General features: G+C 49.9%; 1 protein-coding gene across 5 annotated transcripts in view; it reads left to right on the forward strand.

Moving 5' to 3' along the window:
- KIF14 (kinesin family member 14) overlaps nucleotides 1-20438 on the forward strand; it is a 46052-nt gene extending 25614 nt beyond the window's left edge. For 4 of the 5 annotated variants that reach the window (XM_074351561.1, XM_074351560.1, XM_074351562.1 and 1 more), the window contains exons 19-30: nucleotides 365-491; nucleotides 2220-2313; nucleotides 2821-2953; nucleotides 6649-6749; nucleotides 10789-10883; nucleotides 13088-13312; nucleotides 13474-13655; nucleotides 15103-15261; nucleotides 15849-15971; nucleotides 17354-17428; nucleotides 18181-18313; nucleotides 18661-20438. In XM_074351561.1, the coding sequence (XP_074207662.1) occupies nucleotides 365-491; nucleotides 2220-2313; nucleotides 2821-2953; nucleotides 6649-6749; nucleotides 10789-10883; nucleotides 13088-13312; nucleotides 13474-13655; nucleotides 15103-15261; nucleotides 15849-15971; nucleotides 17354-17428; nucleotides 18181-18313; nucleotides 18661-18902 (1689 nt within the window). In that variant the 3' untranslated portion in view covers nucleotides 18903-20438. Of the gene's footprint in view, nucleotides 1-364; nucleotides 492-2219; nucleotides 2314-2820; nucleotides 2954-6648; nucleotides 6750-10788; nucleotides 10884-13087; nucleotides 13313-13473; nucleotides 13656-15102; nucleotides 15262-15848; nucleotides 15972-17353; nucleotides 17429-18180; nucleotides 18314-18660 lie in introns of those variants that run through there. The other variant, XR_012501754.1, reaches the window with a different exon arrangement.
- Nucleotides 20439-23077: the final 2639 nt, after the last annotated feature.

The following is a 23077-nucleotide window of genomic DNA, read 5'->3' on the forward strand; positions in this document are numbered from 1 at the left end:
TTTTTTTGGTGTGCTTTTTAGTCAACAAATGTTCTCGAATATGAGCTTTTTTGAGTAGTTTTTTTTCCTTTTTTCCCCTGAAGGTATTTATGCTCTTATTAATGGGACAGAAAAGGTTAATCTATGCCATCAAAAATTCCTCATGAGTTTGTTGTGGGGAAAAAAGTCATTTTATAAAAATACTTCATACATCATTTTTTAAAAGCCTTTTATGCTTACTAAAACACGTAAAATGGGTTAAACCTTTACGCTTAGTAAAACGTGCTGTGAAGTGAGGATTATGTCGTATTACCATTATCCGTCTTTTTCACAATTTCTCTTTCATATTCCTGTGTGTGGCTCTGTATGAATGAACATCAATTAGGCTCTAGAAGACCACCGGATCCGCCACGCAAAAATTCTGGAAGCTTTAGAAGCTGAGAAGCAAAGAATTGCGAAGGAAGTACAGATTCTACAGCAAAACCAGAGCAGCAGGGACAGGCCCCTCACAAGTGAGTGCGCGGTGCTCTCCCCAGGCATCTCCTAGGGCCCTGCGGCGCTCCATGCAGTGGCTGAGGTGGCAGCTACCTGTGTGTGTTCGAAACGTTTTCTTCTGGATGTTGCTGGGACTTTCATGTGTCTAGATAAATTTGTGTGAATGATTATTTTTAGAATATTCACTTTTTAGAACATTTAGTTACTTAAGCAAATAGTAAACGAAATTCCAAGTATTATTTTAATGTGGATCATGCTTTTTAAAATGTCGTAATCTCATTTTATGAGAATTATTATCCAAATTGTGCTCAATCATTGGGTGCTTTGTTTTCTTTCTCACTTGGGAGTTATGTTTTGGTAACTTGCTACATTCCTGTGTGGAACACAGCAAGTTTTTCACGTAAACTTTTTTTTAATTATAGAAAATTTCAAGCAAACTATAGAAGTAGGGAGACTACTGCAATAAACCCTCAGGCAGTCCTGTCCAGCCTCAGCAGTCCCCACCCGCGTGCAGCCTTGTTCCACCTGTCCTCTGTGCCTGCCTCCCTGGCCCGCGTGAGCAAAGCCCGGACACCCTCCCATCTGGCCCGGGAATGCTGACTCTGCGCCTCTAAGTTAGGGTCTCTCTTCTCCGTCACTCTTTGAAGCATAACTTTGATGTTATTATCACACCTAAAATACAGTAATTTCTTATACTCATCAAATATCTAGTCTGTATTCAGATTTCCTGGATTATTTCATAATTTGTTGATCTATTTGGGTTGCTTGAATCAGGGCACAGACGTGGTCCACACCCCGTGTTTGGTAGGCGTGCCTCTCGGTCTGTCCGCTCGCTCTCCCTTCTCTCCCTGTCTGTCCGCTTGTAACTCATTTGTTGATGAAATCAGGTGGTTTAGTGTTGAGTTTCCCAGATCCTGGGTCGTGCTAACTGCATCTCCCGCTGTTGCCTGGCGGGTCCCTCCGCCCAGGAGCCTGTGACGCGCCCGTCATCCAGGGTCAGGGCTTTAGCGAGGACGCGCGTACTTTGTGTAACTTTGAAACTATTGCTGCTCTTTATATCTGCGGCAAGAGGTAATACGTACATTGGATTAACATACCTTTTTATTCCTCTTAGGTCTGAAAACAGTGCCTTGCAATGAATACTTGATTTTTTTTTTAATCCATATGAATAATGACTTTTATCTTTCCAAAAAATATTTTTAAGGTAATACTGGTTATAGGTTTGACTGAACAATATAGAAAATGTTTATGATAAAATCTTAAGTTTAAATTAGGGACATGGAATTGTGGGCTGAGATTTGTCTTTATGTCCTGACGTATCTCTGTCTGTGTTATCTATCTCTTTTAAAAATTCAGGCAAAATAAAAAAGATTGTGGTTCTATTTAAGTTAAGGCTATGGTATACTTGACCTAATACTTTGAATATATTAGAAACTAGAGGAAAAAAAGAAAATCTTTAAAAATATTAGAAGGAGAAGCATTGTCCTTGGCGTTTCCTCTCTTACAAAGTCTTACCCTTTCTCTGTGAACTTCAGTTTTCTTCCATGTCTTCTTCTGTGAAGCAGCTTTTATTTCGCCAGTGGGAGCTGAAGAGACGTTTCTCAGATACCCCTTCACCTTCTGTGATGCGCAGTCACAGCCACTCACTCGAAGTCGTTTTCCCCTCGGAGCTGAGCTGTCCCGCGGGTGGTGTGTGTTCACGTTCGTGCGTGGGTCCTGAGCCTGCTGTCTGTGCTTTCTGCCAGTCCAGCCAAACTGGGGCTCCATGAAACTCTCCCTGATGATTCAGGAAGCCAACGCCGTCAGCAAGAAGTTAGAAAAGAACTATGTTTTTGGCAGGTGAGTAGTTACCTTAATTGTCAAGTACTTCTCTGCTTTAAATTAGTTGACCTTCATATGATTTTTTTTCTTTTGGCTTCTCTGAAGGCACAGGGTCTACAGGGCTGGTCTGGGAATGAGCGAGCGTCAGAGTCCCCATCGACACTTCAGGCCCCCGCTCAGGGCTCACTCTGGAGGGACCCAGGCTCTCAGCAATTAACATACTAGTAGATTTTATAAACAGAATAATTTTAGATATTTTTGGAATTTACTAATTTTCTTTTGAGTTGAAAATTTATCAGTATTTCATTTTTAAAAAAATACACATTAGGATTTTTCATTAAAATCTTTTCATATGAGAAGTCATTTCAGTGTAATATATACCGGACGTGAGTGCTGCTCTAAGAGAAACACTTACCTGTCGGGGGACTGAAGTAGGAGACTGGATTTTCACGGGAGTTACTCTGATTCAGAAAACTGCATGCATGTGTTTTAGGATAAGCACGGTTCCTTTGGTTTTTCTTTCAGACACGTTGTCCCGGATAAAGGAGGTGGTTCTGACACGTGTGTTCAGGTCCGAAACCTGCAGCTAGGGGTCTCAACCGTCTGGAGTCTGGAAAAGTTTGAATCTAAGCTTGCGGCAATGAAAGAACTTTACGAGGTTTGGAATATTATTAAAATCTCTATAAACTTTTTGAAGTAAAAAGGATAAAAGTGACATGTTCTTATTAAAGAAACTTTGGCAGGTGAAATAAAAGGCGCTCCACACTGCCCAAACCGACCGACACCCATGTGTACTTCCTTCCCTGCTGCCTGCAGAAGGGGTTTTACGGGTTTAATGTCGTTATAACTGTAATAGAGAAACTTAGTGCTGAATATATTCAGTTACAGTTGTGTTTTAAAATCTTACATTTAAACGTAAGGGAAGAAGGACTTCGACAGGTGGCTGTGTGCGTCACGTGAGTTACCGCCTGCGCCCAGCACTGCGCTATCCCGTGATCACGTTTACCCCCTCAGGGCCGTGAGGCGTGTCCCTGACTGTTTGCTGCGCTGAGTCGCAGCTGCTAGTTGTGCGCAGCTCTGCACACGTTAGTTCCTAGTGTCCTAGCTCCTTGCCGTCTTTCCTAAAGTGGTACCAAAAGTACACATGTTCCGTTAGACTTGCTCACTGACAGTTTGCCTGCCGGAAGTACTGCCTTTTACCAAAGTTGCTGGTTTATTTCACTTTATGTTTTAGTGACTAGTGAATCTGGGGGCTTGACTGTTTCCTCGTTGGTAAAGGATGTGTGCATGTCCTTTGAATTTTTTGGCAAGTGAAGTGTGGGTAATGAGCTAACCTCTATAAGGTTCTTAACATATTTTGATAATGAACCTTTATTTTATATTCATTCTATACACTTTTCCCCCGGTTATATGTTGACTTTTCCTTGGTTTCATTTTGTTATGCAGGCATTTTTAATTTGGCATATTTGAAGCTACCTATTAGTCTAGAAATAGTATCCATTTCTGAGCCTTTTCTTCTAATTCTTTTTTTTTTTAACATTTATATCTTTGAATTGTAGAATTTATTATGGTGTATTGTGAAGGGAATGAACCTAAAGTTAATTTTTCTCCATATTACTATGTTATTATCCCTAAAACATTTAATAAATAGTTGCAATATAAATTGTGAGATATCTCACCATTAAGTAATGTAACTATGTGGAATTATAGTCTATGCTACTTAGAATAATAACAAGAATGAAGACATTGTATATAAAAACTTGAAGAATCTGCCAGATTACAGCCTTAATGCTTGAATTGTTTAATGGAAAAATGAAAATAAACTAAATGGTTAAGTCAATCTAGAAAATAATAAACTAAAACAAAGGAGAGCAAATGAAGGAATCATTAAAAATAAAAGCATCTCCCCAGGCAACAGAAGTAAGAGCAAAACTAAGTGAGTGGAACCTAATCAAACTTACAGGCTTTCTCACAACAAGGAGACCATAAACAAAATGAAAAGACAGTCTAGGGAATGGGAGGAAATATTTGCAACCAAGGTGCTGACATGGGCTTAATTTCCAAAATATACAAACAGCTCACACAACTCAATAACAAAAAAACAACTCTACCAAAAAATGGGCAGAAAACTTAAATAGACATTTCTCCAAAGAAGACTTCCAGATGGCCAATAAGCACATGAAGAGATGCTCAACATGGCTACTTACCAGAGAAATGCAAGGCACAACTGCAGTGAGGTGTCACTTCATACCAGTCAGAATGGCCCTCATTAAAAAGTCTACAAACAATAAATGCTGGTGAGGGTGTGGAGAAAAGGGAACCCTCCTACACTGCTGGTGGGACTGTAAATTGGTGCAGTCACTATGGAAAACAGTATGGAGATTCCTTGAAAGACTAAAAATAGACTTACCATATGATCCAGCAATCCCACTCCTGGGCGTATATCCAGAGGGAAATCTGATTCGAAAAGACACAAGCACCCCATTGTTCACAGCAGCACTACTTACAACAGCCAAGACATGGAAACAACCTAAACGTCCAACGACAGACTGGATAAAGAAGATGTGGTATATTTATACAATGGAATACTACTCAGCCATAAAAAAGAATGAAATCATGTCATTTACAGCAACATGGATGGACCTGGAGACTGTCATACTAAGTGAAGTAAGCCAGACAGAGAAAGAAGAATACCATCTGATATCACTTATATGTGGAATCTAAAATATAATTCAAATGAACTTATCTACAAAACAGAAAGAGGATCACAGACATAGAAAACAAATTTGTGGTTACCAAAGAGGAAAGAGGTGAAGGGATAAATTAGGAGTTAAGGATTTGCAGATACACGCTAGCATATATAAAATAGATAAACAACAAAGTTCTACTGTACAGCACAGGGAATATCCTATAATAAACAGTAATGGAAAGGAATATGAAAAATAATGTATATCTATAACTGAATCACTGCTGTACAGCAGAAACGAACAACATTATAAGTCAACTATACTTCAATTAAAAAATAAAAGCAATAATGGGTAAATTAGAATTAAATTCAAGCTCTGGCCCTTTGAAAAGATGAATATGTGATTTTAGGAATGGGAAATAGAATTTAAAGATAACAAAAACATTTAAAAATTATCTTATATATAAAATTTTATGCTACTAAGTTTGATAATTTTCTAGAAAGAAAAAATTTTCTAGAAAAAGAGGAATTATGAAAGTTAATTTAGTAGATGAACAACCAGGCAATAAATTGAAAAGTTTTGTCAGTGAACTAGCCTGAAAAAAAAGATGCTGATCTCAGTCAGTTTCATAGGTAAGCACTTGAGAACCTCCGGAGAACAGGTAAATCCTGTTTGGTTAAGCTGCTCTAGAACACAGCAAAGAACAGAAATGTCACGGTTATGATGCTAGAATAACTGATCAAAATCAAAACAAAACCCACAAGAACTGGAAGGGTAATTCAGAAGAGAATTCCAAAGCCCTCCTAACATGAACAGAGCTGTAGTAATCCCGAGTGAAATGTTGAAAGTCAAATCTGCAGTTGTGTTGGGAGAATACTTGCAGCACGAGTGAGCAGGGTTAGCTCCAGGGACGGAGGGTGTGGTCACAGTAGAGAATATGAAAAGGCCGAGTAGAAGCACAGCAGAGCCGACAGTGTCCACCTCTGCCTGCCGGGTTTGTGACGGGTTTACCTTTTTTTCCTTTGTGTTTGTCTGTATTAATAATTTCCAGATTTTCTACAATGAATGTGAATTGCTTGTGTAATTAGAACAACAGAAAACTGTGCTGAGGTCATTTAATTCTTGCCTGACTTACACGTTAGAACCTGGTAGATCAGTTGCCCTCATTTATCACCTTACATTCTGCTCTCAACTGTTGGTTGCGATGTGCTTTACTTATTTTTACGTATAATTACATGTTTCTGAATCAAGCTCTATATAGTATTTTGCTAGAACTTTAATTGGTGGCTTTAAATATTTAGATTAAAATAAAAAATTACTGTCAGGATCAGTAATATTCAACCAGGAAGTGATTAAATCTTAATGTTGTCAGATTATTCTTTTATTCCTCTCCTGAGGAGCCTATCCTTTTTGTTTTTATTATGTCTTCTAAATCCCAGTTTTATTACTTCTAAATTATTGAGTGAGCTCTGCTGTGCTTCTTAGACTCTTACTATTTCCCAGTGTCATGTGATTTTTAAGCTTTTATTATGAATGTGGTTCTTTCAGGCTTATCAGATAACCTTGCTGATTTTATAAGTGAGACAAAGTATTTAAACTTTTTTCCTTAGTTGCTAAACATTTTAAACCCACAATTAATAGAAACTATGTGTTTTATGTTTCTCAGAGTTACAGTAGTAACAGGAGTGAAGATGTCTTTTGTGACCCTGCAGACGAGTGGGAACCTGACATTACGGATGTACCAGTTTCTTCATTTTCTAGAAGGAGGTAAGGACACTCGGTTATTGGCTTTCTTGTTCTGGGTGAACATGTGTATGATTTACTTTTTAAAGAACTGTCTGTTGTCACGGCGGGTGTCTGTGAAGGGAGCCCCGCTGTGGCACGTTGCCGATCAAGGCACAGCACTTAGGGCATCACCCTGAGAACAGGAGGCAAAACCCTCAGTGTGTGACCAGGTGAGTTTCAAGAGCAACTTACAATACCCTAAGTCTCATTTCCTGTAGAAGTGAACAGTGTTTGTTACTTTATGTATTTATTTTTTAATTGTTTATTACTTAAAATTACGCTTTCACAGAAACTTGGCACATTCTGTGATACTGTGGTGTGAGCTGTACAGGTTTAAATGCCGCTGGGTTGGTGTGAGCACCACAGAACAAGACACCATGGCGATAGAGGACTTCTGCTTATTAATAAAAATGTCACAGACTTCCACGGTGAATAGATGCTTTTCAAGTGGAAACTGGCTCTGCTTACAGCCCGCACGCTTAGGTTACAAAGAGGCAGAGTGGTGTAACAGAAGGGCCTTCCTCTTTGATTTAGTGTTGCGCCTTAGTTTGGTTTTTAAACAAATACTTCTTTTTAAATACTTAGTTCGGTTTTTAAACAAGACCACTGTCTGCCATGCCCAAGGGTACCAAGATGAACACAAAAGACTCCCTGTCCTTGGAGGCCAGGACTTGGGAAACGACAGGCCTGAGCCGTTGATGAAGCCCTGAGCTAAGGCCAGGCGGGAATGGAGGGGCCAGGTTTTGCCTGCACTCGGGACGCAGAATCCACGGGATGTGGTGGCCGGTGTGGGGTTGATGGTGGCGCGGGCTCCAGGGTGAACGATGGTCCCAGCATGGCCAAGCGGCTGGGGGAGCGCAGTGTTCCCTGAGCAGGGCGGTAGGAGGGGTTATCTGCGGACGTGGTGAGCTTGGGGTCCCCAGGGGTCATCCCGGTGTATACTGGGGTCTGAAACTTTGAAGAAGGGCTTAGGGACTTTTCAGGATATCAAGGTCAACGGCATCTCGTCCAGCAGAAGCCTCACTGGCAGGAGCGTCTGCTGAGCACGTGTGAGCAGTGTCTCCTGCAGTACCTTCCACGGATCCCCTGGCCCACCCCCACCTCACGGATGGGGTAGTGAGGGCGTCAAGGGGCTCAGGGACGTGTCCAGAGCCACGTGGCTCATCAGAGGGGCCTCACATCCAGGTCTGGTGACTCCAGACGTCCTGGTTTCTCGACTGCTGTGCGTGCTGTCTCTGGCACACGGAAGAACAGCATTTTCTGGTGACACTTTTTTTTAACTTCATTGCCTTTAGCTGCAGGTCAGAATCCATTTGGGTTTCTAAACCTTTTTAGGCCTTCCTTGTTTTTGACCAGGCTTATTGTAAAGTCGTTTATATGAAATTTCCTCAAAGAAGTGGAACGACTTGAGGGCGACCTTTTCCCTGTTACTTTTGCTTTGTTTACTGCATCCTGACTGCTAAGCAGAGTAAGAAATAGTCAAGAGCGAACAAGCTATTCATTTATGTGCTATACACGTAACAGCCAAGCATTTCAGGGTGGAAGAGATACAGAGCGTGCTCTTCCCGCGGATTCTGGCCTCCTTGAGTGCGCCCCTGCGGGGTGGTGCTGTGACACGTCCCAGGCTCCTACGGAGCCCTGAGAGCTCATCCGTGCCTTGCGTGGCTGGGCCCAGATGTGGCGTCTTGAGGCTTCAGTTTTCTCATCTGTAATTTGGAGACGGGACGAGGTCACCTGTGAGGCCCCGTGTCCTGGGAGCCCAGGGTCTGTAACGTGGGACTGGTGGTGGTGATGCTGTGAGGACTCGAGATGATGTTGCACACCTCCAGCCTTGTAGACGGCTGTTCAGTAAGTGGCCGCTCGTACTGTTGGGAGCCTAAGACACACTGAATTATGTGAAATCTTGGAAAACAGAGAGGCTATGATTTCTGATCCAACACCAGTAAACAGTGATACCTGCAGGTGATTTGCCGTGAGTTGGGCTCTGGCACTAAAATGAGCTAAATGGTCCTTGAGTAGAATTGGGTGGATGGGCTTATGCTTAAGCCAGTGAGGTGAGCCTCCCAAAAATTCAAATCGGACCTACAAATTCATTGGAGTATGATTTATAAATTCCTATCGATTTAAAAATGACTAGTTTCTTACTATTTTATTATGAACTTTACGTGATAAGAATTGTGGATCAAACATGAGTGTTGATAACATGAAAGTTAGTGACTGACAGCTTGTATGTGCTGACTTTGAGGATAGTGATTAAGGAATCAACAGATGTTTAACTTGCTACTGAAGAATCAAAGCTTAACATTTCCTAAGATTTTGAAATCAGGTATTTTAATTTGGCAGAGATATTTTTGACAACTTCCGTAATTTAAAAGTATCATTTTTTAAAAAGCTTGACTTGCTCTTGGTCGAAGCCTTGCGTGTGAAGGCTCAGCCTCAGAGGAGTGTCTGTGATGGGAGGTGGGTGTGGAGCCACCGCAGGGCCGGGCGGGGAGCAGGGAGCTGCTGCGGGGCCGGGATGTGGGGCTGCGGGCGGTTTGGCAGCCTGTGCATTTTGATATGTGCTGTTGACAGTTTAAAGTAAAATTTCCCCCGATATTAAGTAAAAATTCTTTGAGAGGAAGGTGACCGGTGTATTTTTATTTGCGTTTGAACGTTGTTTGACTACAGTTGAAAGGGTACGTTTTCCTGGTCCACGCGTGCTGTGATGACGCACCCGTCCCTGCCACTGCTGAGTAAAAGCTGTGGCCTGTGAGAGCTGATGTTTTCCACTCCTGTTACCAGTCACATCTCTGCTTGTCCTGCAGGAATTCATGGGGAAATTTTACATTTGAAACATTTAGGCAACTACAGATAGAAAGCTTTTGTTTAACAATCTTTTCAACAAAGAGTTTTTCTTGGGTGGCTGGGGGTTCTGGACTTGGAACCGAGTCACAGCTTGGAAGTTTCTCTGACACACGGGGCTGGACCTGGAGTCGAGACAGTCGAGCACGGATGGTGACGGGGAAGTGGGCGGGTTCTTCCAGCAGCAGGAGGAGCAACGGCAGAGGCTGGTCACCCTCGAAGGTAGGGGGCTGAGTGTTTCACCCTCGAGCCGAGGGCAGGCGGCGGAAAGAGGACCTGAAGGTGAGGTCTTCTGTCCTCTTGAGCCACTGTTGCACCTCCCAGCACCACCTCTGCATGCCGCGCAACAAGTGCCTGGACCCAGCCGGCCCCATCTGATACCCTGCCCGGCGCGGGGTGCCCAGGCCAAGCCCACGCTGCCTTCACTGGCACCCAGGGTCATCTGGCCCGCACGCCCAGCCTCGGGCCCGCTCCTCCTCCCAGACGGTCCCTGCGTGTGCCATCCTTCCTTCCATCACTAGGTCTCCCCGCGTCCTGTGCCCGTTTCTAAATCGCTACCTCCTCGTTACGGCTGACTGTCCTCATCCCCCAGCGCCCTTTCTCCGGGAGGCTCTCCTGGCCCCCGGGCACTCGCTTGTGGAGCATAGCGCTGTCTCGTCGTCATTTGCCCAATTTCTCTCTTTTCCTGTGGACCTTGTGCCGGCGAGCCTGGAACCCACGTCTGCTGTTTACTCCGCCCAGTGTCCAGAGCCTTTGAAGAACAGGGTCGCTGACCCTTGAGCAACTCGGGTTTGAACTGCGGGTCCTTGTCAGTAGCAAATCCTGCAGGGCGGCTGGACTGAGGGTTGGATCTGCGGGCGCAGAGGAGCCTGGTAGCAGACGGCTGGCTCCGTGAGACAGATTTCCGTGCTGCGGGTCAGCGCCCCAAGCCCTGTGTTGTTCAGGGCCAGCTGTGCTCTGTGAATGTTTATCCTACTCCCCTGGTTAACTGTAGGCTTAGAATAACACCTGTAAGGGGTAAGATTCTTACTCAGTGAACCAAATTGATTTAGCGCTGGAGGACAAAGTTTCCCTGGAAACACACGCGTGGGCGTCCGTGTTCTTTAGAGAATGTGAAGCGCACGTCCCGATCGCCGTCCCGCCTGGCTGGTGACCACTCTCGCGGCGTCTCTTCCAGGAGCAGGAGTCTGATGAAGAACAGAAGGGTTTCCAGCTGTCTGCTCGACATCGCGGCCTGCTCAGCCCAGGACGCCCGTCCGTCACGCTCATCAGGTACCTTCCCACCCTGTTTTGCTGGGCCCTGAGAGAAGCATCCAGCCCTGTCTCTGCCACGGCCTCGTTTCACGTCCTTGTGCAAATAATTTCGTCTCCTGGAGGCGCTGGTTGTCCGTGGGAGGGGGGAGCAGGGCAAGACGGGAGGGAAGACTTCCTTTTCACAGCGTACCCTTTGTTTTCTCCTGAATTTTACATAGTATGCAGGTGTCGTTCATTACAGTTACTTTAATAATGAAGTTTAAAAGAAAAATAAGGCACTGTTCCACTGAGTAACTATTTTATGCCAATATTGACTATAATGTTAATTTTCACGAGAAGAGGGGGTGGGTGCACTGTGAGTCTGCACGTGTAAGCACTTCTAGTAGTTAACGTCACCACCCGGTGACAGTGACTACCGCACAGCGACAGAAGAGAGCCAGCTGCCGATCCAGCCCAGGTGCGTCCCAGAAACACTATGCTGAGTGAAGCAACTAGATGATGAGGAGCGTGTAGAGGGTGAATGTGCCCGCAGGAAGTTCAAGGACAGCCAAAACGCAGAAGCCAGAGCAGTTACGAAAAGCACGGCTGGTCAGGCGGGAGCCTGCTGGAGGGGCGGGGGGTCACGCGGCATGCGCGTCTGTGGGGGGAGCCCTGCGCCAGAGGTCTGTGCACGTCGCAGAACGTCGCCGGCGCCTTAGTGAACAGGGCTGCACAGTCGCCACCAAGCAGTCTGCTTGATCAAGGCACGTGCGATACGAGTGGCCGCGAAAGAAACTACGACTCGTCTTGACTTTAAAATAAAGGCACTAGGGTTTCCTTTTTTTAATCATCAAAGTATCTTTTAGGAGGATCACTGTTATCCTGTTACTCGTTTAAGGTAAAACAAAATATGCTATAGGCTTCTTGTTCACCAGCAAAATAAAAGGTGGTGTGTCTGTGGGAGCAGCTTCCTTACTCAGTGTTGTCTGAGAGCAAGGTGCTTTATGAAGGTACCTTTTCCAGACAACTAAACCTGTCTCCTCAAGGCTCATTTTTAAGGGCCCTTTAAAAAAGTTATGCTACTGAGAGGAAGTCAGAAATAGAAGAGGTCTTTGCTGGCTTGTGGGTCCCTGCAGAAGGAGCCGGAACCCCGTCCTCCTGCTGTGGGTGTTTAGTGGGAGCCTCCTGGGCAGCCGTGCGGTCGGGGAAGGGAGGCGGGGGGTGTGCTGGGGGCACCCCAGCTTTGGAAAGTCGAGCACGTGTCCGAACATCTCACCTTTGGGGCCCTATTTTGAAGCTGAATTTCTGCACATCTTTCTGAAGTGGGGGTGCTCGATTTTAGGGTGTGTTAGCACAGCTGTCTCGTCAAACAGACGCTGAAATCTACCTGTCCGCGGTGACGAGAGTACAGTCATTGCCATCGTGGTGCTGGTGCGTCCCCGGCAGTGACAGGGCTTGGTGCTTGGCAGCCTTTCTTCCTTCTCTGCCCAGATCAAGCTCTCACCGTGGCTCTGGACTCCTCCCCGTCCCCACCCTGTGCCTCCGTTTTCCGTCCTTCTCAGTCTGCTGCTCTTTGTGCGCCCCTGTAGTCGCCTCGTGTGGTGAGTGAGCCCGTGCTCCCGCGGCAGCGTTCTGGGACGAAGCTGCCTCCAGGGGCTGCAGGCGAGCTCTTCCAGCTCTTCCACTTGCCTCTGGTTTGGACAGAGCTTAGAAAATCGTGCTGGACGTCTGTCTCCCCAAGATGTGGCGGGTTGGCTGTGGATGGCCCTTGGCTGCAGCCTGGCTGACTGTGGTGTCCCTGGAGTAGGGCCTGGGGCCGAGAGGTGCCCCCGGGACGGCCCTGTCATCATGCTCTGCGCTGTCCCTGCCCTCGTGCCCAGCTAGCGGGTTGATTTCATTTATTTCACTTGTATGTATTGTGTTTCTGTTCTTTCATGCTCCTGCCATGGGTTTCACAGTTCGCAGTTCCTTAGGTGTCACCAGAGTAAGTGAAGAAGATTAAACCAGTGGTTATGTGGGACATTTGGATTCCCCGTTATCTGTATCCACAGCTACCAAGCTAGGGATGGACGCTGGTGGGGGGCTGCCTCCTCCGTGGGACTGCGACTTCCCTCCGGCGTGCAGAGGCGTAGCCCGCTGTGGGCCCACTGGCCCGTGTTTCCAAATCGCTCGTGCTAACGCCTCTGTTTGAAAGTGTTGTCCCTGGAAACGAGGCTTAAGGTGGCTGTCTTCTGTCGACACAGGCTTAGCAGGGAAGTCGGGCACCGTTTACCCTGGTTCTGCAGAATCGCCTCTTCCTGGAGTTTGCAGAGAGTTGATTGGTTCATCGTTAGAGCTTCTGGGCCAGAGTTACGGTGAAGAAAACACCGTGGCAGACAGCCTGGTCAGTAATCTCCTGAGAATCTGCGAGGGCATCCTTGCCGTTTCCAAAGCTCACGAGGAACAGGATGAGGACAGTCAGTGTGACGGTGAGCAGCCTGCGCCCGCACGCCCCCTCCGGGAAAGGCCGCGCCCTGCCCTGGGCGGCTGCCAGCCTCGTCTGAGTGTGTCACGTGTTCTAACGGCGAGCGTGTTGAGCTCTCTTATCTGGAGCTTGTTTCTTGGAATAACTCTCCTTCTTCTTTCAAAGTGTTCTCCAGCGGGGCCACCCAGTTGCTCACCGTCCAGGTGGCGAGCGCTTTTGAGCAGCTGGTGGTGCTGACGAGGCTCTGGCTGAGGGGTGAGCTCCCTGGAGGCAGCGCTGCGGCTCTGCCGGATGAGCTGAGGCAAGAGGTGAAAAGACTAGGAGGCTGCTTACAGTTATTTCTGCAGGTAAAGTGACTTGCTGAGCATCACTAGAAGAATTTGTTGGCTCAGGAAGTATTTATTGACTGTCTCCTGTTCGCATCTTGCCCCGAACTAGACCTGCGCCCCAGGCGCGGGCAGCCCTAGTGACGCACGCAGTAGCTCCTGTAGCCCTCAGCCCAGCCGGCGGCCGGTGCTGGTCTCCGCGCCCTCAGGGAGGACGCTGAGCGCCCGTCCAGGGTCACACGGCTAGTGAGGCAGGTTTGGCCGAGCCCCAGGGCGTGCCACCCGAGCCTCAGCAGGGCTGCCGGCAGGACGGGGAGCCCTGCCCTGCGTGTGGGTTGGGTTCCGCTGGTGCTGAAGGGGTGCCAGCCTGCAGACCCAGGCAAGGAAAGGGGCTTTGTTGTCATCCCTCCCTCCTGTCAGGTAAGATGAAGTCGGGCAGCCAGGATGTCAGACCACAGCTCACATCTCAGCAGAGTCTGGAGTCGGCTGGGTGGTCGTGCTTCCCCGAGTCCTCGGGGCCCAGGCTCCTCCTGTCCCTGCGCTGTGCCTGGAGTGTGGCCCGGCTCCGCGGGAGCTCAGGTCACACGGTGGCAGACCCGGTGGCCAAGGGCGGGGCCGCCAGGGCCTCTTAAGGGAGGTGCCTAAAGTTGCCGTCGACGTTTCCACTTACATGTCTTGGCCAGAGCCTCCGTGCGGCCCCACCAAGCGGCAGGCTCGCTGGGAAGGTGGTCTCTATTCTGGGCAGTGTGGGCCGGGGGACCAGTGAAAGGTGGCCACTGTGGAGGGAGGGGCGGACCCCGGGGGCCTGGTCGTCTGCTGTGGCCCAGGCTCCCCTGAGAGAATGCCCGTGTGCGGGAGAGGGGATCGGGCTCACCTTTAAAAAGGAGCAGTCAGGCCCCCTAGCGCAACGTTCCAGAAAACCTGGGCGGGCCTTCTCAGGCCTGCCACGAGCCCTCCCCGGGCTGGGCCTGCAGTGGGGCTCAGTCGTACCAGCCCCTTCTTTCGAGGGGGCAGGGCTCTGATGTCGCCTGGCAGACGGGACAAGTGGGGACGTGCCCCGTTGCTCTGGGGCACCCGAGACCTTCAGTTTGCATGTTTCAGGCACCCCTCCCCACTTTTCCCTGGTAACAGAGCGTCTTTGTTCCCCGTCCACCAGACCGGGCAGACCCGGGGGGGCCCGGGGAGGAGCTCGGGCCACCCTTCTCCCACTGAGCGCCCGGCAGGCCCATCTCCGTCAGGTCACCGCCTTCTTACCTCCCAACTCGTGTGTGTGTGGAAGGTCTTGGGGGCCTGTATCTGAGTCATTTTATGCCATGGCTGTCGTGTTGCACGTTTCCTGGTTCTGCCCAGACTTGGGTGACACGCAGTCGCTGTCGGTGAAGCAGGCTCCGTGTTCCCCAGGTGGGCCTCTTCTGCGCCCGCCCTTGTGACCTCGCGCGTCCGGTACCCTGGTCCTTCTGTCCTGCAGGGCTGCTCCTCAGACATTTCGTCAGTGGTGAAGGAGGCTCAGAAGCAAGTGACGCAGGCTGTGCTCCGAGCTGTGAAGCGCGTGGGCCAGCTGGCAGCCCTCAGAGGGACCGAGCTGCACCCTCCGGAGAACAGCGACAGGAGGGCGGCTGGGGGCCAGGTAACCAGCCAGGCCGGGCCGCTGTGAAAACTTCATCCGATAATGGTGCCACTAAACAGGATGAGTTTTCATTTTCCAAAATGGCACACACTTTTACTAGTTTTGCAGGAGGATCCACAGCTGTTACAGGCTAAGTGGGCTGAGCGTGCCCGATGGTCTGGGTCCTCTCCGCACCTTTGGGGTCTTTGACTTGATGGTACCGTGTACTCTGAGGGTTTGCTCAGCCGACCGACACGGGAGGAATGAAATTACATTCTCATGTAATTCTGAATGTGTGTTTGCTTGCTTTAACTGTTCATGCTGCTGCAAACATAGTGTGATATTAAACGTGACCATGTTCCAGCAGCAGCAGCGCTCTGCGGTGATAAACATTTTCCAGCGTGTTATCTGTGGGACACAAAATCACAGGCTTGCTGACTTTTTCCCTTTATAGACTGTTAGTTCTCTTATTCCAGCTTTAGTTGAATTAATAAACTTGGAATGTATTACAGTCCTAAAATAAGCAGAAAATATAACTTAATTATTTGATAATTTTTTAAAAATATAAAACTTGAATTTGCCAGTTAACACTTGGAACGTTTCTCTAGGATGATTTCATGGACGCCCTCTGTGATGGCGTAGGCTTGGGGCTGGAGCATCTGCTGGATTCTGGACTCAAAAAAGCAGAAGTGTTAGCACGTGAACTCCTGCGGCAGGACACCCCCAGCGAGGTGAGAGGGACAAGAGAGGGCTGTGCTCAGCACCGGAGGTGTCTAAGGTTGACTTAAAAATAATTTAACTCAGCGAATGAGGTTTCTATAAATTTATCTAGTTTAGTTTGTGTTGAATTATTTTTTATTGATAAGGCCAGTGACATTTCCCGGTTACACCTGAGCGCTGCGGCCTCTCCGGGCAGTGCTTTGCTGGACCTGCAATGGCTGGTGTCAGCGGGGATCCAGGAGGACAGAGTGTGTCAGTGATGCCTCGTGTCCACCTTCTGCTTGTCTTTTTCCTCCTGGTCTTTGTCCACATGAGAGTGGAAATGACCATTCGTTGATCCAAGGGGTGTTCACATCAGTTGTTCCCTATCAAGACGCAGAACCTAGGAGACTGTGGGGGACTTCCTAGACACGCCTGCCCGCGCCCCCGGCTAACTAACATGAAAGCAGAGAACCTGTGCTGTCCCCGAGGTGGCCCCTGGGGACGGGTTGGATTTTGTCATTGAAGACCTGTGTGTATGAACCGCCTGTCACCTTCCAGCGGTCGTTTACCGAGCCACTCAGTGTCCTGACCCTGTTTCCTCACCTGTCCTGAGTGAGGACACCTGTGTCACAGGCTGTGGGCTGGTTGTTTATTAAGTAACTCCTGGCAAGGGTCCCTGGACGGGGTGCCTTATGCAGAGCAGTGCTGACCTCGCTCGGCACCTTGCAGCATGGGGGTCACTGCTGCCCCGTGGTCTGGCTGAGCTGGGGACCCAGCCTGGTTGCCCCGAGTCAGGGTCTGCATCCTGCCTGCCGGGCTCCCAGACTGCCTGCCGCGTGCGTCCTGTTAACAGTACCGCGTGGTGTATGTAAAGGCTGCTAAGATGGTTGATCCTAAAAGCTCTGATCTCAAGAAAAAAATCTTGTAACTATGAGGGGACGGACATTAACCAGACTCACTGTGGTGATTATTTCATAATAGGCAGGTTTCGTGCTGTACACCTGAGACTAACACGGTGTCACGTGCCAGTTACTTCTCAGTAAGGCTGGTAGGATGCGTGTGTAAAGCTCTGAGGGCATAATTTTTGCTTCATGTATTAGTTATCTCACCTCCTTCCAAGGGAGGTTTTGGAAATTTCATTCCTATAGATATTTAAATAGGCAAATGCTATTACCAATGCTGTAGCAAACTGCAGAGGGTCTCCGCATTTAATGCAGAATCAACGAGCAATTTACTTGGAAACTGCGCTTCTGTGAAGCAGGGGCTCGCGCTGTGCGATCGCAGTCTCAGGAACGGCGCTCCAGGCTCACTCTGGACTAGAACGCCGCTCCCTGGCAGGGCCCACGGAGCTGACCGACGCGTGCGCTCCGCGTCGTGCTTGTGCAGTAACACGCTTCAACATTCTCTGTAGGTCACCAAACGGATGAAGGCCAGTGCCGTGGGGTTGATCGCATCCCTCGAACACCTCTTTACTGAGTGGAAAACAGTAAGAGAAGCTTTACGCTCTGTGTTTTGTTCTCTTTAGTGTATGTGCTCTCTTGGCTCCGGCGCGGGGGCTCTGCCCGCCGGCCCCTCTGCGCGGTGCAGTGGGGCAGGCGCGGGGGCCCCTCAGGTGTCTCTCCGGGATGTCGTGACTTACGTCTGAGTGATGACGACACACTGCATAGAGATGGGCCAGCACGCGCGTATTCTGTCTGCGTCTTACTGCTGCTCGAACTTTGCTTGAATAGTCAGCGTAGGCTAAAAAATTGTGTTTAATAATCGGTATGTTCAAAGGTTTTAAGATACAGAAAATTAGACATCTTATTCTCATGTCGTAAGTAAACAGAAAAATATAAACCAAGTATATAATCAATGTATTAAAAAGCAGAGAAATTTCTATGGCTTGAAAATGTTTAAATAAAATGAATGGGAGATATAAAGTTAAACTCTTAAAAATGAAATAAATTTTCCTTCTATGATATTGGATAATAAACGGTATTGTTGTATTTCATTCTCATGTAATAGGATGATTGGACTTTGCGTTAAAATTAATTAAAATGTTTAATTTCTTTTGGAAACAGTAGCTGTTAACGCTGTAACTCGGGCTTGCCTGCAGAAGCAGCGTCACGCGCTGTGAGGAGGTCAGACTCGCTTTTTCTCAAAGGCCCGAGTCTGGCAATTAAAGTCGCTCTGATGAAGACTTACTGCCACGTAGCCTGTTACGCATTTTTTAAAATAATCACTTTATTTACACAGAAGAGTTTCAGAACGCAAGAAGAAAATTCTGGATACCAAGACTTGAAGAAGATGGTTAACCTTGCCCCAGAATTCTTGAAGTTAAAACGTGGCTTAGAGCAAACCATTCAAATGACTGTTTCTGCACTGAGAGGTGCGTATCCAAGTGGAATTTATAGTTAACCACAGTTTGATAGTTTAAGTCTCAGACGCCTTTTCATTTCTAGTCTGATTCTTCAGCTGAAGCCTAATTCATCGGCATGAATTACCTGTAGGAGCTTGTGGCTGGGTCCCCACTTAATAGACATAAGCCCCTCGGCCTAAATAACTAGAGCCTGAAACCCGGGCTGCTTACTTAGCAGCCGAACGGGATAATCTTAAGCAGCTTGAAGCTGTCTGGAGAGGGTGGCTCTGGTTTAAGTGCCTCTCGGGTCAGCACAGCACTAACGCCTGGTGAGAACCGGAAAGGCTGATCGCCTCCTCCTTCTCCTCCTTGTCTAGGCTGCCGTGGCGACGTGAGCCTTCTCAAGAATTGTGTCGAGAGTCTCTGCAGCTCGGCCAGAGCCGTCCAGGCTGGGGGCCCTGCCTCTGCCCGTAGCTCTGCGGGGAGCGGGGCTCGGGGGGACCACGGGGCCCTGGGGTCTCTGGCCACCTCGCTCCTCTTGTGTTTTGAATCTGAAGAAAGACTGGATCTGCTGGAACCCTGGGACATGTGTAACCAAGGCCCAGGAGCAGAAGGCTGAGCGCCGTCTGTGGGGGCAGGCCCGGGCCGGGGGAGCGGGGGTGGGTGCCGGGCGTGGATGCGCAGGTGGCGGAGGCAACCTCAGCGCCCGGTGTGCGCGCAGGAGCCTTCAGCCGCCGCCTGAAGCAGGCGCTCACCGCACTGGGAGGCTGTGGCCAGAGTGAAGGTGGATGGCCATCTCTCTGACTGTTCATGCTTCCATTTTAAATCTCTTTAACCCTGATGTGCAATCTCTGGTTGGTTCATTACCCTATTTCTAAGTGGATTTTATGGTTATCGTGGTAGTTTTAAGTTATTTTCTTGTGAGTGGAAACCTTTGTGTCTGTGCCTTCTCTCTGCAAACCATCCAGAAATCTCATCACAGCGGTGTGGTGAGATTTCTGGTGAAGTGGCCAAAACAAGTTTAACTAAGGCAGCTGAACTTGCCTGGCTAAATCTAAGTCTTTTCTTGAAGGATTATTGGTTGGCATTTTGCGTGGTGTGTTCAGGGCACAGTTTCCTGTTTCTTTCCAAATTGGAAGTAGCTGCAGTGTCATGTATGCTAATGAAACGGCTTGTCGGCACAGTAGTTTACTGCATCGTCTATGGGGGTTCCATGTGAGAGGCTGTGTGAATGTGGTTTAAAACCAGCCAAAGACTGCAGACTCACACTCAGCTGCTGGGTGGGGTCGGGAGAGCCGAGGCTGGGTCTTGATAATGCTTGTTCTGAGGAAGGTGTGAGGAGACAGCTTGTGCGTGGCCTGATGCAGATTAAAGGTCCTTGTGACATCCCACACCTTAAAAATACCTTTATCTCCAATCAGGTAATAAAGGTAACATTCTACTTTGGGGAGCTCCCATCGAGGAAATGGGTTGACATTTTTGACAGCAGGAGGGGGTGCAGTGACTGCTCGGTGACAGGAGCAGCTCGGGGACGGACGCATCTAAACCACCTGGTCCCCCCCCCGTGCCCTCTTCGCTCGCAGATCCCACCGCACCACACCTGGCGGGGCTGGTGGGGGCGAATGTTGGTGCCGGGGATGAACTGGATGGTTTTCTGGCTGGGGAGTTGGTTCTGATACGGTGACCATACTTATTTACGATGTTAACGAACCACGTGCTGTGTTTAAAATGGTGCGGTTTAACACGTTTGCTTTTGTTTTCTTGTTTTATTTTTGGCATTTGAGCTTGTATTCTTGCTGAGGCTCTGTATTTGTAATAGTCAGTGCTCTGCCAAGCGGCACCTTTGCTGTCAAGTTTACGAGCAGGTGTACTTACAAGGTTTTTTTCCTGAAGGTTGTTCCTCTTTGGAGAACTTCCTAAAGAATTAGTGTGATAGTTTTTATCTTAATGTTCAGTATTTAATCTCTACTTTGTTTTCTACACTCATGACTTCACTAGTCAAAAGCTTTTCAGTCTTTGTAAAATGTGTGTGTGTATATATATATATTTATACCCTGGATTGTTCCACAATATTTGAACAATGGTGGAAAATACATTTGCTCTTAGAATCGTGTGCTAGTAAGACGTGTGGTAATAAAGAGAATGCTTTTCGTAAGTCTCGTCTCTGGTCTGAGGTCTAACTCCTGACAAGTAGAAAGTGGGTCGTAAAGCCCGTGTCCGCCCCCTTCCCCGTCACAGGCACGGGGTCCCGTCATTACGCCCACGAGGTCGCCCTCACGGTCTCACGCCTCCCGTCACCCAGCGGGACCAGTTCCGCGACTCCTCCTCCAGGGAGGCCACCCGTCCGCTGCTGGCTCCCTGGCTCCCCGGCCCCGCCCACCTCCGGGAGGCTCTTCCTAAATTTGAGTTTATCTCCTCGCCTGCTTCTACGCAAGAGCTCTCAGTGCGCGCTTCTGCCCACAGACCAGCACCGAACAGAGATCGGCGTCCGACCCCTCCCGCCACAGCCGCGTGCACCCCGGCCCCAGGTGTGGCTGAAGTAGGCGTGCCCCGCACCACGCCGTCCGGCCCCGCCCGTCCTGCACAGCCTGGCGTTACAAAGGCTCAGTCTGCTTAACTGAATGCTCGCGCCTTCTCACACCTCCTCCCGCTCGGGTCCCTGCGCGATGCCGGGCGTGGCTGGCGCCCTGACAGTGCGGGTGGGGGGCGGGCGTCGTCGCGGCACAGGCCCGTCGCCCGCAGGACCGCAGGGCGGCGCCTGCGGCCGGGACGTCCTCGGAAGGACATCTGGGGAGGCCCGAGCCCACGGCAAGGCCTTGGACGGGTTTAGGCCAGAAGTGATCTGGCGTTTGGGTTCCAGGAGGATCGCTGCGTGTCGGGTAGTGGATGGAGGGGCTGGTCGGGTGCTGGGAGGCGCTCATGGAAGCGGGTGGAGACGGGAGTGGTTCCCAGAAACAGGAGGGGAAACGGACCAGATTGGTAATGTGGTGACAGGAGGGTAATGAAAGAGAGGAAAAGACTGGTATCCAGACGTTCGGCTGGAGGAGGAGGGGTGTGGGGGGTCACTCATTCCCGCAGCTGCCGTCACAGTGTCACAAACCTGAGGCACGATCTGTCTTGCAGCCTGGAGGCCAGAAGCCCAAGACTGGGTGTCAGCAGGGCGAGGGCGGGCCTGGCCCAGGCCCCTCCTGGGTGTGCAGACGCCCGTGGTCCCGCTGCACGGCTGTCTCCACACCTCGCCCACCTGTTAGGACGCTGGTCCCTGCTGCATCTCATTTTAACTTGATTATCTCCCAAAGACCCACCTCCAGACAGGTCACACTCGTGTTTTTCTGTCTGCCCCGGCCTGACAGACTACCTGGCGCGCCCAGTTCTCTTCAAGTCAGCTTTTTAACTGAAGAGTGACGAACGCATCACGTGTCCTGCAAGGGTGTTCACTGCGTGGAGACAGCAGGGTGGCCGCGGCCCGGAGGAAGAAACAACGTGACAAGCCCCCAGGAGCCCCGGAAAGGGGCCCCCGCCCGACGTCTCCAGGCCGTTAGCTGTACCTGCGTTTGGACTGCGCGCAGACGGGCCGCACCTGGGAGCTCCGTGTCTGACCTGCTGCGCGGGGTTAGCTCGTGGGTGGAGCTCCGCCGGGTGCGGGTATCACGGTTTACCGTGTGCCTGTGGATAGACTGTGCACTGACCGCCCTCCCTGCCCCCGTCCCTGGGCTTGCCACCTTCCAGCGCCTCCCCCCGAGGCAGGGGCATTCCCTGCCCGCCTCGGCCGTCGGACGTGCTTCGGCTGAAAGGAGGTGAGCAGGAGGGACGCAGACGGCCGTGGGAAAGTGCGCTACTAGCTGCGAATCCACCGTCGCCACAGACAGGCTCGTGCAGGCTGGTCCTCGGGGGGACGAGACACGTGAGGCCGGGGTCTCGTTGACAGACGTTTAATTCCCCGGGTGTGGTCATTACGGTAGTGCTGACACGGACGTTCTTGAACGTGCCTGTCGGTGCACACGTCTGCAGTGCCCCAGGTTGCTCAGTGTTTTAGCATTTAACAGGAAGGTTCTCCCGCAACTTCCTTTAACAGTTTCACTGTGAAAACACACCCTACCCCCTGAGTGAAGGTAACGTCTGTTTGCTCTTGGTTTCACCAGGCCTCTGGAGAGAGTCATGCTGATCGCAGACAAACCATCCTGGGGCAGCCGCCGCGCAGCTGCCGTCCTCGGCCTCGTGGGGCTGGCAGGGCGGCCGCGGGGGCGGCCGCGGAGCCCGGCCGCGCCTCTGCCTGTGCGGGCGAACAGGGGGGCCGAGTGTCGCATGTGCCCCTGACGACCGTTCGGCGCCACATCGTCCCGTGAGCGGGGCCTTCCTGAAGCTCTGCCTCGCATCCCTGGCCCGTCGGCCTGACTGACAAGTCGGCCATCCGGGCACTCCGGCCAGGCAGGCAGTGCAGGCTCAGGTTGGACTGACGTGGCTGTGAACGATGCTCCACGGTGGAGAGCGGACCCGATGTAGAGAGTAGCTGTGTGTGGCTCACGGCCCGGGCTTGGCTGAGGCGGCCACGGCGAGCCCGCAGCTCTCGGGAGGTGAGATGTATTCCAGGAGTAAATGATCCTCGCATTTCATTTTGCAGGATGTCAGCGGGGGCACCAGCAAACTGACCTCGAGGAAAGTTTTGCACATAAAGAGCAACGGGCTTGTCCTGCAGCGGCTGCCGGGAGATAACGGGGGTGGGTGGCCGCGGGAAGGCGCGTCTGTCCTCTCTGAGCGCCGGAGCTGCGTCCTCAGAGGGTCTTGCTCTTGACC

The sequence above is a fragment of the Camelus bactrianus genome, chromosome 23, assembly GCF_048773025.1.
Source record: "Camelus bactrianus isolate YW-2024 breed Bactrian camel chromosome 23, ASM4877302v1, whole genome shotgun sequence".
Taxonomy (NCBI): domain Eukaryota; kingdom Metazoa; phylum Chordata; class Mammalia; order Artiodactyla; family Camelidae; genus Camelus; species Camelus bactrianus.